The sequence below is a fragment of the Meleagris gallopavo genome, chromosome Z (assembly GCF_000146605.3).
Source record: "Meleagris gallopavo isolate NT-WF06-2002-E0010 breed Aviagen turkey brand Nicholas breeding stock chromosome Z, Turkey_5.1, whole genome shotgun sequence".
In the NCBI taxonomy this organism is placed as follows: Eukaryota; Metazoa; Chordata; class Aves; order Galliformes; family Phasianidae; genus Meleagris; species Meleagris gallopavo.
In genome coordinates, this window is record NC_015041.2 from 60,419,968 (window position 1) to 60,436,585 (window position 16,618).

The 16,618-nt window shown below is 39.4% G+C and overlaps 1 protein-coding gene across 5 annotated transcripts in view; it reads right to left on the reverse strand.

The window, feature by feature from the left end:
* Window positions 1-389: 389 nt before the first annotated feature.
* ELAVL2 (ELAV like RNA binding protein 2) overlaps window positions 390-16,618 on the reverse strand; it is a 132,832-nt gene continuing 116,603 nt past the window's right edge. For 3 of the 5 annotated variants that reach the window (XM_031557385.1, XM_031557384.1, XM_031557383.1), the window contains exons 4-6: window positions 6,046-6,199; window positions 3,567-3,792; window positions 1,996-2,738 (exon numbers count right to left, since the gene is read on the reverse strand). In XM_031557385.1, coding sequence (XP_031413245.1) covers window positions 2,585-2,738; window positions 3,567-3,792; window positions 6,046-6,199 — 534 coding nt within the window. In that variant the 3' untranslated portion in view covers window positions 1,996-2,584. Of the gene's footprint in view, window positions 450-1,995; window positions 2,739-3,566; window positions 3,793-6,045; window positions 6,200-16,618 lie in introns of those variants that run through there. The other 2 variants (XM_031557387.1, XM_031557386.1) reach the window with 1 other exon arrangement.

Here is a 16,618-nt window from a genome sequence, read left to right on the forward strand (position 1 = left end):
ACAGAACAGCTGTTTTAAGAAAATCAAAAGCAAAAAAGTTTCAAAAACAGGAAAGGATAGAAGGCTTTTCACAGATGGCTGGGACTTACCAGCTGGAATAGTAATTTGGGATTTTTATCATTCTTTTCATCTATACAAAATACGATGCATAGGACAATACACAAGTGTGGGAACAGCGTTTGGTTTGGATGAAATAGAAGAATTAAAGAAAAGCATGCTAGGACACCAGAGAGGATTAAGTCACTTGGAATATGGAACAAAAGGTTTGTCTTCCATGCACAGTGCACCAAAATGAACAACTTCAGCTGAAGTCTCAACAAGCAGAAATAAGTCTTACTGAAAATGTAACAATGGTCAAAATATTTTCTCTTAATTAATTGGCTATTATGAATGGAATGGTTCTTTATTACCTCTTTACTCCATAAGCCATGTTGAGCAGATTGTCCAACCTGAAAAATCGTCAGCAAAACTGTCTTAATATAAAGGCCTGGAAAAGTCTCGAGGAAATCTTGTACATTATTACCATTATTGTGCATTATTACCAGCTCCTCCGCACTGTTTCTACAGGTGCTCATTAATAACTTGAGTACCACCAATACAAAAGTTGCAGCACCTTACTACACAGTTAATGTAATACTAAACAGATGTTCTCATGTAGCATCCACAATCTCAACTAATTCAGTTCAGAAAGGCTAAACTTATGATAGTGGTGCAGTAAGTAAAATAATACCATAATAGCAGCATAAAGTTGCAGTAAGTACACTTCAGCAAAACCTTCCAGATTACAAATTTGTTTCTGATGAAGACTTTACTGAGACTTCTCTCAGTATGCTGACATGAATATCTAGAGAAAAATAAGGTTCTGGAACACCAGCAAGTATTAGAACATGCATTCCAAAAAAAAATTTTTTTAAACTGTTTTCTTACTCTTTTCTAGACTAAACTCCTTCAGAATACTTATATGTACAATACAATCTGGAGAAAGTTTGCAGCCTATTTCCTTCATCTTTTCTCCCCATTTCTAGACACTCTGGAGGTACCCAGCCAATATCTGAAGTAAGCAGCACCTTCTACTCCTATTATAATAACTTCAGTACCAAAATACAATCTGCTTCTCCAAGAAAAATGTATTCCCTAAAGCAGCTCTTGTTTCTTCCTGGCAAAGCTTAGATGTGAAGAGGACACCTTTTGCTGAAACGTTACCTCCAGGACGCCACAAAATTAAGAAAATAAAGACCTACATGATGGTTTTCAGCTTACAGCTATCTTGCAGATCTGTACCTCACCATTATTTTTCTCCAGTAATGAACTTTAAGATTTAAGAACCACTGGTAGTATAAGGAATCCAAAGCAAAGACTAACTGCATAATTCATGCAACAAAAAAATAAAAGGAAATGAAAAATGATTTGGTCTTTCTTGCAGATAAGTGAGGGTCAAACTACAGACTATCTTGATTTTCCAGTCAACAGGGTTTGAAGGATGTATGGACAAGACAGTAAGGCACTAATGACCTAGAAGAACATAAGGGGAAAAGAAATCTGCCTGCCAACAATCAGCAGGCTTCGGAATTACATAAGTCTACTCTCACTGAAGATCTGGAAGTGAGAGAAAGATGAGTTCCAGAAATACCACCACCTACAGGTATTTGCTGCACAAGGGGCTGAGGACTTCGTACAGTAACCTATGTCAACCTAACTGCTTTCATCAGTTACTGGATGGCATTAAGAGATTTGGGAAAAATGGAATTCACCTGATGATTTTTAAGGACGCTTTCAGCTACACAACCTACAGGATCCAAGGAACAACTACAGGTAAAGCTGCTTTCAAAAGCCCAGACCAACATTTCTGTTAAGCATTTTGGTGACCTTTGTGTTCCTCACTACTAAGTATATGCTGCTTGTACATTTTCAGGCCTCAATCAACTTAACTACAGACTGTACAACTGCATCAGGTCATCCTGCTAGCATCTGAAATTTCAACAACCAGGATTTTCCTTTTTTTTTTTTTTGCATGTGAAAGACATGGAAGACCTGAGCTGTCATTGCAATCTGAACTGCACCAATACCAGCACCTGAAATGCTGCAACAATGGTACATAAGCAAATCCCAAATGTAAGATCTCTCTCGACAGTTACCAACATGTAAAATTTATCAAGGCTGTCTCTTCTGGCAAACAGAAGCCTGAAGATAGAAGAAAAAGAAAGAACTAATGTTTGCTATTCCACTTTCACTGTCTGACCAGTTGGTTCTCTGTAAGCTCAACCTTCTACTTCAACACCCAGCAAGGACAGAACTCACCCCTCCCACCCGCTGCAGGCCTGATACCCACTTGATACTACTTGCTACAATTACACTTTTAAGAGGAGCAAACCGCAACATCTCCTCATGGTTGCTGCAAGCATCAACTTCACGCTTAACATCTTACCAAAAAACTTCCAGATAAATTTAAACTGGCATTCACAAAAATGCACTGTTTTATAAAGAAGAATTGCAAACAACCAAAAATTTGAAGTTTCAATGCCTAATGTTGCAGAAGATGGCTATTATATTACAATTACATCATTCTTCTTCCCAAAGAAGCAACTCAAACATTCCCCAAACACTGAACACAACTGGGTATCCTTCCCCTCAGTGCTGACCTCCACTGCTGCTGGGCACTTGTGGTAGAAAGGCTGACAAGTTGGAAACAGTCTGGAAGTTCTGCTAGAACGCTGTCCATGAGCTCTGACCACCGGGACCTAAAAGAAAGGGTGGCCAACAGAGCTTCTCAAGGCTGCTATGTTCTCTTCTTTCTAAGCAAACGGCAACCTGATTTTGTTGTTAGAAAAATCCAATAGCACATCTTGGAGCGTACTAACATACAGCACATCCCAGTAACACGGTCAGGAGTGGGGGCTGAAAATAACCCAAAGTCACTGAAAACAGCAAGACACTCAAATGCAGATAATACATTTTGCTTGCTTCACCCTGCTCTCGCCATTTGTTCTTTTGAATACACTGAATCATCATAGGGAACTGTACACCACACAATCAGAACACATATCCACAAAAAGGAGGTGCAGAAGATATCTGAATTTTGGAATAAGGGAAGACACTAGCATGCACTCAGACAACAAGCCAGGATAAAATTCCAAAGACAGAATGGGGAGGAAGTACAAGAGTTGGGGAAGTGAAGGATGGCTGTGGCATATCACATAGCTAAGAGACAAATTTAATTACCCATATTCACTGTTGACTGAATCAACTTTCAAATTAATGAAGAAAGCACAAAATTAAAAGCAACCTTAAGTGATTTGTACTTTTTAGTGACTGTCTAGAGTAAAAAGAATGTTATCTCGTTTTTAATCTAAATAGGTTTACTAGCTGCTTTCCAGCCATCAGCAGGTTGGAACACATTTTTCTCTTTCAGCTATACTCTTGGAGCACAGCTGCAGAAACTCCATGGGTTTCCTTCATACAAATCACAGAGGACAGAAAGAGGACAGAAGAGAAATCAAAGAGCGCAGGGAAACCAACAGGCCCCTGGGAAGATACATTTTCCAGTTAAACAGAAGTATCTGACTTACCTAAAACGTTGAGCCTGCTGAGCTAGAGGTGCTGGATACCTCCTGTTTGGAGAATGGTACAGCTGGGAAAGGATGGCTTGATTGTTTTTTTGGCTTGGATTGTTAGCAAACTTCACAGTAATGGGCTCTGTGGCAGCTGGAGGCTTCTGGCCATTCAAGCCTTTGATAGCTTCTTCTGCCTCAATACGTTTGTCAAATCGGATAAACCCCACGCCTCTTGACATACCTGCAATACAGTGAAGGAAACTAATAAATTCAGAGGCACATTTGACAATATTTGATTCTCTCATTAAGTGCTATAGACAGTTGCTGAATTTTTAGCTTACTAGAATTGGTCTTACACTGGTAGAAATAAGACTTTTAGAAAAGTGTTGCAGTGCTTGTTTTTTGGGTTACATTGGTTTATTTGAATTAAATGAGGCAAGCTGCTTAGAAAGAAGCCATGGAAGGCTGAGTCAAAGTACATGCTGAAACAGTCATTTTAGAGGAATGGAAGTGAACTCAGAATTGCAGAACTCATTTGCACTGTAACCTCTGTTCAGTTGGTGCTACTCTGTAGTATCTAAGTGATTTACAGAACCCCCATAAATATAGTCTTCTACTCCCTAGAAAGGCGAAACGCCTTATGCTCTCTTGCAGCACGCCTTGAAGTTCACTTTGAAGAAAATATGGTAGAAGAACACAGAGTGTTCTAGGTTGCAGTACTAGGAATTAAAGGGCAAGTTTATTTCTGTAAGTGAAAGACTCCCTTTCAGCACACAAACGTGTTTTTGTTGGGGATGTTTTTGAAGGCAACTGAGTTTTTTGGACCACAGACTCTTCATGGGAATAGGCAAGTCAAAGATAACAGGCAGGGAGATCAGCAAGTATTTACAGAAAGTCTTAGGGAAATAATTCAAAGCCTCATTCTGCTGCTTGAATATAAACATACTCAGGTCTCAATACTTGCACCAACCACAGTTAAAGATTCTATGTCTAGTACTACTTGTGTGCTCAGTTTAACACTCCCGAATCCACTTAGAAGCCTCTCACATTTCTGTTCATGAATAAGCCGACAAGTTTGAAGTTTGTCCTCACTTTAGAAAGGCATTAACTAGAAGAAATATTCTGTTCATAATCAATGATAATTTAAATGAAAAGTGACAATGAACAGGCATAAGAAAGCTCTCAAGGCAAGTGTCACAGTTTCAACTTTGCATTTTTCATCCATCAGTTTTTGCCACAACCTTATTATTCATACCATTCTGAGTCTCTCTTCCATTCTCCTTCTTAGCAACTTCGAAAAAAGCTTAACCCTAAACAACAATCCATGCCAGCGAACCACTGTGTTCCAAGTAGGATGAGTATGAGTACTTAGAATTACAGTACACATTTTTAGAAATTCACATGTACTTATTGGCCCCCCTTTTCTGTGCAATAATAGACAAAAGGACTCTGGAAGCAGTTATCTGTTGAACAAAGATTAGAAATATGTCCAGCAAATCTGCATCTTCTACAAGTCAGTGCTTTGCATCTAACATTCATTTTTGTGCTTTTTTGTACTCAAAGCGTCAATATTGAGATTTAAGAGAATTGACAAAAAAAAAAGCCTGGGCAGTCAACTATAGGCCAGCCAACCATCAGACAATACACATACGTGTAATATTTTCAAAGTAAGGTTATTTGAAAACTTTAAGCCAGCATGAAAGTACAGCATAGATGTGTTACTGTCCTTATCTGGAGAGTAACCACAAGTGTCATTGACATTCATCTACTTATTTAGAAACACAACCTAGACTGTAACTCACCTACTAAAGCTTACTTTTATTTATACATATAAAACACATTCTGAAGACATTTATAAGGTGTGTGAATGTGGTTCCCAAGCATATGGATTAGTGGTGGGCTTACTACTGTTATGCTCACAGCGAGACTTTGAGATTTTTAGTGTCTTTTCCAATCTAAATAATCTAAATTCTGTGGCTCTTTAAGGCATTGCTAAATGCAGAGTTTAACTGCTCCTGAAGAACTCCATGTTCATGCTCCTCAGAGTGTCTCAAATGACTGAGGCAACCATGAAGACAGCCTTAACAGCAATTAACAGTCTACATCTTTTGTAATTCGAGCCTCAAAGAAGCAGTAGTGCATTTCTGCATAAGATTATTTTTTTAAAAAAGTGTTTAGTAGCAATTCATAAGGAGCATGGGGACGACTTTCACATAGAAGGTTTGAAAAGAAGATGATAGCAGCTCTAGATTTATTACAAGACATGAAACAGGCTTCAAACCTGTACCTTGGTAGAAATGACTCAAGCTGGCTCATGATAATCCACAATCTATTTTTGTCCATGCATATTTATGAACAATTCCAGCAGAAATTTCCATTTTTTAGCCCTTACACAGCTTTTATACATTTCAGAGACAAGACTACTGTACTGAAAGGTGAAATATTTTTCAAATTGCTAGTCCAAGAAAGAGAGCACACAAAGCTGCCTACTTACCAGTGACTTGGTCAACTAAAATACGAGAAGTTATAATGCGTCCATATTGGGAAAAGAGTTGCTCCAGTTCTTTCTGAGTCATTGTTTTGGGAAGTCCACTAACATACAAGTTAGCATCTCTGATAGAAGCTGAACTTGGTCGCGCATAGGAAACCTAAAAAGAACATAAAGCAATAAATATGAACACTTCCAAAATACTTGGAATAGAACGAACCACACTGTTCTGAGATATTGAAGTGTTTTTTAAGACAGACACTTCACAATGACAGCTGTAAGAAGGGAATGCAACACAGATCAGAAGTTGACTGCATAAATGTAACCTGTAACTTAAGCAGTATTCTTAATAAAGGAGAAAAGCTAGGTATATATATCAAGTTTTCGTATAAAAGTATTCTTTCTGAGCAATTTTAAGATTAAAGAGGATTAATACCTAAAAATACTTTAAGATCTAAAACTACCATTAACAACAAAAATACCAGGGATATTGTCTTTGACAATTTAGATATCAAAGCAAAGACAATACGAAGCACTTACAGATCTGAAGATGTTGGAGTACTAACTCCGTCCACTCCAAATGTACAAAACTCACTATTAAATGACATACAGTCACCCAGAAGATAAATATAAACAGTCACATCAATAAGAATGTGCAGCAGAAGAGGTAACGCAACAAGGAACAGCCTGATCTGGAAAGGCCCTCAAAGCCCACCCAGGTCCAAGTTTCACTTGCTGCCTCAAAGTGTCTGCCAGATAGAAATTTCGTAAAATCAATTACATTCAACTCTTATAAATATGCACAGTTACAGGGTTCAGTATCTCCCAATGAAGTCCTGACAAGTTTTATCTGTTACAAAAAACACCACAATTGGGCACCCACACTAGTGGAACAGGGCAGAACAAAACGCTTAGGGGTTTATCTTGTACAAATGTAAGGGCAAAAGGATTCTTAAGGAATAGTCAGATTTACCCCTTTCTCCATAATTCAGGATCCAGCCTCTGTGCAACTGAAATTTAACTCCATAAATCTACCTTTTGCCTAGCCTTGAATCTATTTTCAGATGCTTCCCACCTCATTCAAACATAGGTCAAAGAACTACAAGACCCTGGTGTAAGGTGAAAGCAAGACAAAAAGCAAATTAAGACTGATTGCCCCATTACCTGAACAAGCAGTATCCTCAATGCTGTTTTTATCATATGACCTTCCAGAGAGGCTTTATTAAAGGCTGTCTTGCTGAATGCGGTTGACCTACAAAAATTATATCTGTCCAACACAAGACATGCTCCAACACAGAACCCTGTGAGGTGCACTACCTTCCTCTTTAACACGAAAGCCACGCAAGAACTACAAGTGTGTCTTCAAAGTCCTTGTTTTCTGGTGTCTAGCATAGGCCGCTGGGAATAACAGCAGTCTTTCCTCATTTTGAATATTTTAACTGAGGTGTTCAATTTCAACAGAAAAGCTGTCAGTGCCCAGTTTCACAAAGAATGAAAGAAGTTCCCAGTTTACACACTGTTTGTTTCAATCCTTCATAGAAGAACACTCTTTACTGGAACACATGCCGTTTCCTCTCCTCTTTCAAATTCTAGAAATATGCACTAAATCTAAATCAATTTTTTGGACAAATCAAAACCAAACCTCCCTCTGAGGAACAGGCTGGAGGAGTTGGAGCTATCCAGCCTAGAGAAGAGAAGGCTTTGTGGGGATCTTATAGGGGTCTTTCAGTACCTGAAGGGTGCCTACAGGGAGGGACTTTTCAGAAGGCAGTGAAAGGACAAGGGGAAATAGCTTTAAACTGGAAGAGGGTTGATTTAGACTAGCTATTAGGAATCAATTCTTTACTTTGAGGGTTGTGAGACACTGGAACAGGTTGCCCAGAGAGGCTGTGGATGCCCCCTCCCTGGATGGGGCTATGAGTAACCTGGTCTAGAGGGAGGTGTTCCTGCCTACAGCAGGGGGGTTGGAACAAAGTGATCTCAAAGGTCCCTTCCAACCCAAAATGTTCTGTGATTGTCTCAGCATTTCACAGAGCTCTTCTGTCATCCTATAACATACACTGACAAATATTATTTTCTATTATATTTTTTCTTTCCTTCAAAAATTTCTTTTACATGTTTTAACTTCTTCAATATACTGTAAACTGAAACAGTTCATTTCGTGGATTTTGCACAGCAGCTGGGAACTGATAAGGTTTCTATTACAATCAGTTTTTGCTAACTAAGAGCTTAGAGAGTACTCCATGAAAAGAGAACCGAGGATTATTCCTGGAAGATGATATGAACTACTAGCTAGAGTAAGATAAACAAGCAGGAGTGTTTCAAGGCATTAAGTGACTGCAACCTGCTGTAAGAAGCCTCTAATTATCACAATCAGCACCAAAGTACCAAAATGGCTGATTATGGTTGTTTTGCAATACCATACAAGTAATTTATTCAAATACTATACAGTGCTTCCATTAAATCTCGATGAAATCTCATGAACTTCCAAACAAGGCATTAGGTAACAGATGTTGAATAGCAATTGCATTCCTGTGCAAAGAAGAGCTTTTCACAAGGCACATCAGAAGTTTATCAAGTCCTTTCAGAGAGGCAAACAACTCTGCGTTTCTGAAAACTTTCTACTTTTGATTTCATGTTCAAGTCCAAGTCACTGACATTAGCTCTTTCACAGAAAGACAGGAATGGAGAGACCTCTTATGTCACTGCACTGCTTATTACCCATAATACCCAAAATACTGACGATTTTCAGGTGAGCATTTGTAGAATCAAGTACGATGAGCAGAACTACAGAAATGAAAATGAGGGGGAAAGCATGGCACTGAAATTCAAACTAACAGAAGAGGAACCAGGATTCAGCTACAACACGCATGGCAGATTTCCTGACACAGCTACATCAAATAAGTGATTCTGGGCTGAACGGTTTGATACATGTTCCGTAACACTTTTTGCACGTGGTAAATCTGCTACCACCACAGAGCTGTGAAGCCAAGAACCAGAACTTGCAAGCTGCGTCAACAAGTTCTTTTCTTTCTGTATATTCAACCTCCATTTTGCCTAACACTTGTATTTCCAAGAACTTCTGCTAGATTGAGGTTTCCCTTACTTACTCTTTTATGTGCAAGAAATGTACACCTTTAATATTCCCAAATGCACAGAGGTAAACTGAACCAGAGACAAGAAAACATACAAAGAATGAAGTTCTGCTGCAGTCAGCTGAAAGACAGTATTGGATACCCAAGAGGTACAAAAACGTAACGACTAAGGAAAAAGGTATTCACGAAGTTGCTGTCAAGTAGCTTCTTTAAGTAATAAAACTATGTTATATTTGGCAGAAATACCTTGAGGGGACCCAGACCCGAGTGGAGACAGACTGCTTGGGCAGCAGCTTAGGCACAATAAAACACTTAAAACAAGTATTTCTAAACAGCTGAGTTCCTGTCTGTTTTCAAAACGAACCCCTGCACTCCCCAGAATTCAGCACCATGAGAACATAAAGGGGCAGAGCAAAATCCATTTGTTGATGGAACACAGTGAACTTTCCAAGTAAAATTTGATGACAGTAGAAGCAGGAACAGATAGGTTCTACTTAGAAGCAGATGAAGAAAGGTGCATAACTGCATGGATCACTGGCACATCTCAGTTTTATTGGTCTGTTTTTCATTCTCTCTGCAATTGAGATAGACTGCAAGTTGTTTTATCCAGTTTGAATTAAGCTGTCAGATAAGTTTTGTTTTCTATATGCATTTGTTCATGTCCTCTAGAGAAAAATTAGCATTCCAGGGAGTGAGCGTTGGCTGGAAGAAGAAAAACAGTGACTTATCTTTATATGTTAAGAAGAAAGCTTACCAATGACCAAATATTCCTCTGCTGAGAGACTTAAAAAAAAACAAACATTAACAAGAACAACTCATAGTTTACTCAAGATTAAATCTGCTGAAGAATTGCTAGCTTCGAACTCACGTAAATACATTACTCAACAGCTTTCTAAGCATGCATTTTTCTAAGCTTCTAGAACAGGGGCTGCAGAACATAAACCTTGCAAACTACTTCCGAACAGGAAAAGTTTGTATGAACAGAAGATACCCAAAAGCTTGCTTAGGACACACATCGGGTTGCTACTGTTTTCCCAGACTGTCTTGACCTCATTTCAGAAGTAGGTTATATAGCTTTTGACAGATTAAATAACTCAATTTTCTACACAATCTAATGCAGTAATTGGACTCTCCATCCAGCTGCCCACTGTCCAAATCATTCTAATTCAACACGTAAGATGGAGTAAAACAACACAAGCAGAAATGACAGTTGTTATGAAAAGAGAAAGATGCATAAGAAGCCCTCTCAAAGAACAACCTTAGGTTAGTTCATTGACCTGTGAAGCACTATTTAATATCTGTTTTTCTCTTGCTCAGCCATACTAAAGTGGGCTAGAACCAAAGAACCATTGCACAAGGTCTGCTTGATCAGCAGTTCAAGTTCAGCATTGCAGAAAATGAAAATTCAACCTTTCTTACTCATACACTGACCTGACAGATCTCCCTGCTGATGAGCACAACCCAGCAATAGTGGAATGGATAGCACAGTTCTCACAAATGAACCTGTTGAAATAGTACAGGTCTGGAAGCATGATGATGGTTTCCTGCTCACCATCTCCAGAACGAACATGTAGCAGTATCATATGCTAGAACTGTCTCTGCCTAACCTTTTATCTTTTCTCAGCTACTTTAATTTTGCATTTTGCTGCACAACACAACATGCTGCAAAACATTCCCACAGTTAGGGCACAATGGGTATTCCAAGAATGACAAGCATCATCATTTTCTTATAGGTTATGTCCTCTCAAAGAATGAGCAGCCAGGAAGCCAGTCACCTTTACAGCACAAGAACTGTCTTCAGGAGAGGCCTAAGTGCTGGTGACTTCGGGCAGGAGGCTCAGTTCTCTACTTACAGTTTAGGCTCCCCACCCCAGCATCAAGTTTTTTGAGAAAGCCCTAATGAGGATCAGAGCTGTCAGAAGCTGGAGCCCTGCAGCAACACTAGGAGACCAGGGAGTGTGGAATAACTGTGGGAGATAAAGGTTCCCATATGCTGACTGATCATCTGACTCAGGGAGACTGCTGCTCTGTGGAAGCTTACATCTGTGCATGTTGCTGATGCACATAGAGCTCTCAAACTGTACCCCCCTTTATGGGCACCAACAATCCCAGAAACCTGGAGAATATGAGGGACCGCAAGGCTCTGAGAGGCTGGTGGTCCAAGGAGTTGCCTCAAGTTCTGCAAGTAAGGGGAGAGCGCTTGAAAAGCAGAGGTTGGTACTGCGGGTTATGAAGAGGCTGAGCAACTACTGTCAACAAAAAGGGATTTATATACCTTTTGGCCACAGAACTCCCTGACAGTCAAGTACTGCCAGAAAGGGATGGGTTTCTTCTTCATGAGCACAGTAAACATGTGTAAAGACTGACCAATCTGCTATTGAGAGCTTCAAATTAGAAATGCAAAGTAAAGAAGATAAAATGCAGGTAAGTGACAAGTTGACAAAATGCAGACTGACATAGACAAGAGGAACCTTTAAAACAATGGAACAGCTCCAAAGGACCAGATCCCGAGAAATAAGTGACAAGGGCACATCAGTGGGTTAGATATCAATTTCCAGGATATCAGTGTATCTGAGCACCTTAAGCGCATGTACATGAACACACTCACCACTGGGAGCAATTAGGAGGAAATACATGTCCACATGCAGCTGCAAGGCTAGGATCTCACCAAGGTTACAGATGTTTTAACAGCTCATACAGCAGGATTACCAAACATGGATGCAGGCTCTCCAGGAAGGACAAGAGATGGGTGAGTGTGTCCTTCCTGTTAGATAGGAAGAATGCATGGAGCAATGCCTTGGGAGTGAGAAGTCCACAGAGAGATGATGGGTCACGATTAGCAGGAAACAACAGGAGAGACGTTGGCATGCAACTGCTACAATCTGACCAGGAAGATATAAACAAACCCTTCTCTGAACAACTGGAAGAAACAGTAGGTCTTGCTCCCCAGAAAACTTGAGTCACACCAATATCTGATGAGGAATACCACAGGGTGGGAGCAAGCAAACCACAGATTTTCAGATATGCATTGATGACAAGTTCCTCACAAAGCCAAAAGGAGGATACGCTGCTGGACACAGTACTTCCAAACAACAAAGAGTTGGCTGGAGATGCAAAACTTGAGTACATTTTGGCCAAAGTGATCATCAGCTGGAGGATTTTAGAATACTGTAAGGATGGAGTAGGGCAAAAGGCAGGACCACAGAAGAGCAGACTTGGGCTTGGGAGTGATTTTTGAATATCAACTCCTTTAACCACACTTTCCTCCAAGTCTAAATCTCACTAGATTCTTCCAATCTCAACTCTTAACAGCCTAAAGATCTGCTCTAGCAAACAGTGAATCAGCTAAAGGTGACCAGATTCCTGCTAGCACGTACAAGACGTTAAACTCCAAGAGTGTAAGATGTGAAAGCAAGGGCAGATGACAAAGGAGGAATACGCAAATTGTCTGAACAGCTGAAAAAGAAGATATGAGCAAATGCATCAACAGCAGATAACTAGGAAAAACAGGCTTGCTGCTGAACTCGTAGTAATGATGAGAGTGTTCATTCTTTTGATGCACTGACGTCTACTGCCAAGGCCACTGCTGATAAATGCCATTTGGAATAATTTTTGGAATAGTTTGACATAGCAGTCATGGCCTATACTGAATGCTTCTAAGAAAGCAGCAGGCTCTAACTAGTAAGTACTACTCCAATTTCAGTGTAATTCCCTTTAAATTCTTCAAGGTATTCAAGTATTTTTCATATCCAGGAACATCCATGTAGGGAAACCTGCAAGAGGTATACCTGTCTCCTGATTCATACATACCGGCATTTACACAGATCAGCCACAGTAAGAATATAAACAAATCAGTACATCAGGATCAATAACTAAATACTACCTCTAACAAATTTGCTAAGCACCAGAAGTTCTGATCAGGTGGGAAAAAAATCAAAAGAATCACAAGTTCAAACACCTAATACAACTGAAGATTTAACTTGTTCCTTTGGGGCTACTTTTTCCTCTGACTACTGCAGATCAGTATTAGAGAAAAATAAGGATGCGCAAAACATTATTGGTACAAGAGAACTAATGCCCATGCAAAAGAAACTTGTATAGAGTACAGGACATTTGGTTTTTATTTGTTCGGACTCATTTCCCTGTCAGTTTGCCAGTTCAATTACTTCCTGATCCTTCCAGATTCATTCCTTTTATGTAATATACATACGCTTAATCAACAGCTGCGCTAAAGTATTACTTCCACAGATACTTCAACAGGTGAACATTTTATCAATAAACATCAGAGTTTGCAACATCAGAACTATTTAACACAGTGCAAGTCAAGAAGCAGCTGGAACGTATGATTTTAAATATTTAATGACAACATACAGAACACATTTGCTCTGCAGGAACCAACTTTAAAACCGTTTTCCTGGAATTTTCCATTGCTGCTAATAGTAAAGACCTGCTTCTGGAACCTCAAATTATATGAAATCCAAGTATTTTCACTGCTTTAGTATTTCCTCTCAGCATCAAGATGAATTGATTTACAGCTTTCAGCCCGAAACTGTAAAAGCTAGCAGGTTAAGCAATGAAGTTGCCAAAAAAATGCAAAGATTAAGTCTTTAAAATAGAATGTCTCTGTTTCTTACCATCTGCTACTACCTTTTGATACCTCAAATACTGTACTTCCATCTTTTTTTTTTTTTTTTTACCACTTAGCTGCTTAATAGTCTAGGGAGCAAGCAGGGAACATATGCTGCCTGCAAGAACGTTAGGAAAATGTGATTAAAATTTAAAACCCTCTGCTTAACGTATTCTGGGATCTTAGCATTTTAGAACTCAGGATTTCAATATATGTTTACATTCAATAGCTTCCAGTGTATTTTCAGCTTACAATGCTTTGTCTTACAGATACTACCCATTTCTTTAAAAATGCTTGTTTTAGTAGAGAAAGCCAGACATCCACAAAGTGGGTAAACATTTTGCAAAGCAGACAGGTGTATACTGGGAAAAGATAGACATGAGGAATATAAGCACTCTTGGCAAGTACAATAAAAAAAGGATATATTGTTTCTGCTTGGGCAATATTCTCAGAGGTGACTGTATAAGGCAAGTATCTTAACCTGCACTTAGGTCAATATATGAGATGCCATGATTCGAGAACTCTTCATGTATTTCCAATAGAATGATGAAGCAGAACAGTGAGCTTGGTTTCAGCTGTCACTAGCCAGGAAAAGGCTGCCAGAAACAGAAGAGTGTGTTGACATGCATTTATCAAGTCTACTTTCAGCCTCTATTCAAATTAAAGACAGACCCACTCCAAATAAACCTCTAAGGCTGGTTTTCCAGTATATGCAAGAAAGTTAGATTAACACATACGTGCTATGCTGAGTTTATGCTGGTGGTAAAAGCTTGTACTAACACGTTTATGACAAAAGCAAACTAGCAACATGGGCTTCCTTCTGTAAATAAAAGCAACTTAGTGCATTTTAACAGTTCCCAAGAGTGGTCTGTTAAACACTGCTTCACCTACGTGCCTAAATTAGTAAAAAGGCTAATAACAGGTTTTGCTTTTACAACTTGGGCTGCAATAGGTAGCACAGAAATGCCTTTTCAGTACTTTAATCAAAGGATGTTTTGCTATTCTAGTCTCCATCTTATGAAGAATGCCAGCTAAACGCAGTGCCAGAGTTCCAGGTTAGTAATGGAACACTTGCCCACTCCATGCCCAACACAGAGGGAATGAACAGACCAATCTGCAAGTTTGTTCATCCAGAAAAACAGAGACAATCAGAACCACAACTGGCCACAAAGTGGTAATCTGTGGGAGATCCTGGTCAGAGGGACCAGGATGATTCACTGGGCTCATTAGGCTCATCAGAACACTAAGATGCAAAGATACTAATTGTCTAGGACATTTCAGCACAGCAGTATCAGTTCCTACACACTCTTGACAACGGATCCCCCACACTGCCACACAAGGACAGCTATGCTGACCAGTACAGCTCCTCATATGTTCATATCAACAGCTCTGCTGGAACACTGAAGATCCAGTGCTTTTACAAGCAAGCCTAAAGTAAGATGTTAGAAGTGACTACTGACAGGCATAATAGTATACAAAAACCAAAGGACCTATACTAGTAAAAAACAAAAAACAAAAACACAACCTTCCTTCCCTAGAAAAAAAATTAAATGAGTAAAAATGGTGAAGTCTACTTATGGATGGAGTTTCCTGCAGCTGCTCACTGGAAAATCTTCCCCTTTGCATTTTTACCATTTTCACTCAAGCATGTTACTGCAGAGTGTGAACTCTGGCTATGTCATCTCAAACATGGGACTTTCATCAATTTTAAAGCTAGACACTAAGGAGAAAAAATTCACTGATTATAATAATGAACTTGTGCTCACAAGCATAGGTTACTGAAAGATTTTGTACTTTCACTCCTCTTTGACCACATTATGAAATTCTGTGGTTGATCTGTCAGGTAGGAGAACTACCACAGACACCTGGCACTTCTCTGCTGCAGCACAGCTCATATTTGGCAGACCCAGCTTTCCAGTGGATAGCAGAGCAAAAGACCCAGCTGCACAGAAAATCTGGACCACCTGCTGGGAAACCCTGGATCAGCATGAAATCTAAGAATTGAAACCGAATTTTACCTATCTCTAAATCCCAGTTATACATTTTAATCCACTCTTCTTTTCTTTCCAATTTCCTCAAAACGGAACATAATTTAATCATTACAAAAGCAGATGTAACAACAAGCTGAGTACAGAGATGCAAGCTTTACGATGGACACAGATCACCAGCAAATGCTATTTGGATGAGAAGAAAGGTCTAAGAGAGGTGTGAGACAACCAGTATGAGAAATTGGGAAAGCCCAAAAGCAATCCATTGAGATAAAAACATCTCGCAAGGTGTAAAGCATAGGATTCTCTAGTCCAGAAAGAAAGCATTTCTTCACAGTACTATTCCCAAGGGTATCCTGAAATGAAATACAACAATATCTCCTTATGAGAGCAAGACATTTTTTCAATTACCAAAGACACACTGTATACAGCAGCTGAGCAGTCATGTTGACACAGATGAGACCAACAGTTGGTCTTACATCAGTAAGTCATCAACTTTTTCCTGTCACTATTAAGCCAGTCATTAACCTGTGGGTTTTCTAATAGAATATGGCCTATTCACATCATTTCTCAGGAACCCTACTGATCAATAATAGTATTACATTCAACACATGGCAACACGCCAGAATAACAGCTTATGTTTCCTTTAAGATTTTAAGGGGCTCTTCTCTCCCAATGCCCATCCAGGGTTTACACCTAGATGAACGCCCTCTACTTAGTAATCAGTCAGCTTTGATTCTCACTCAGTCCCACACCCCTGAATAGCACTGAGTTATCTAAGAACCATGTTTCATTTGAAAAAGCAACTACAATTCACTGGTTTGTCTGGATAGAGGAGATGCTTCAACTAGAAAGTCTGTTATAACTTC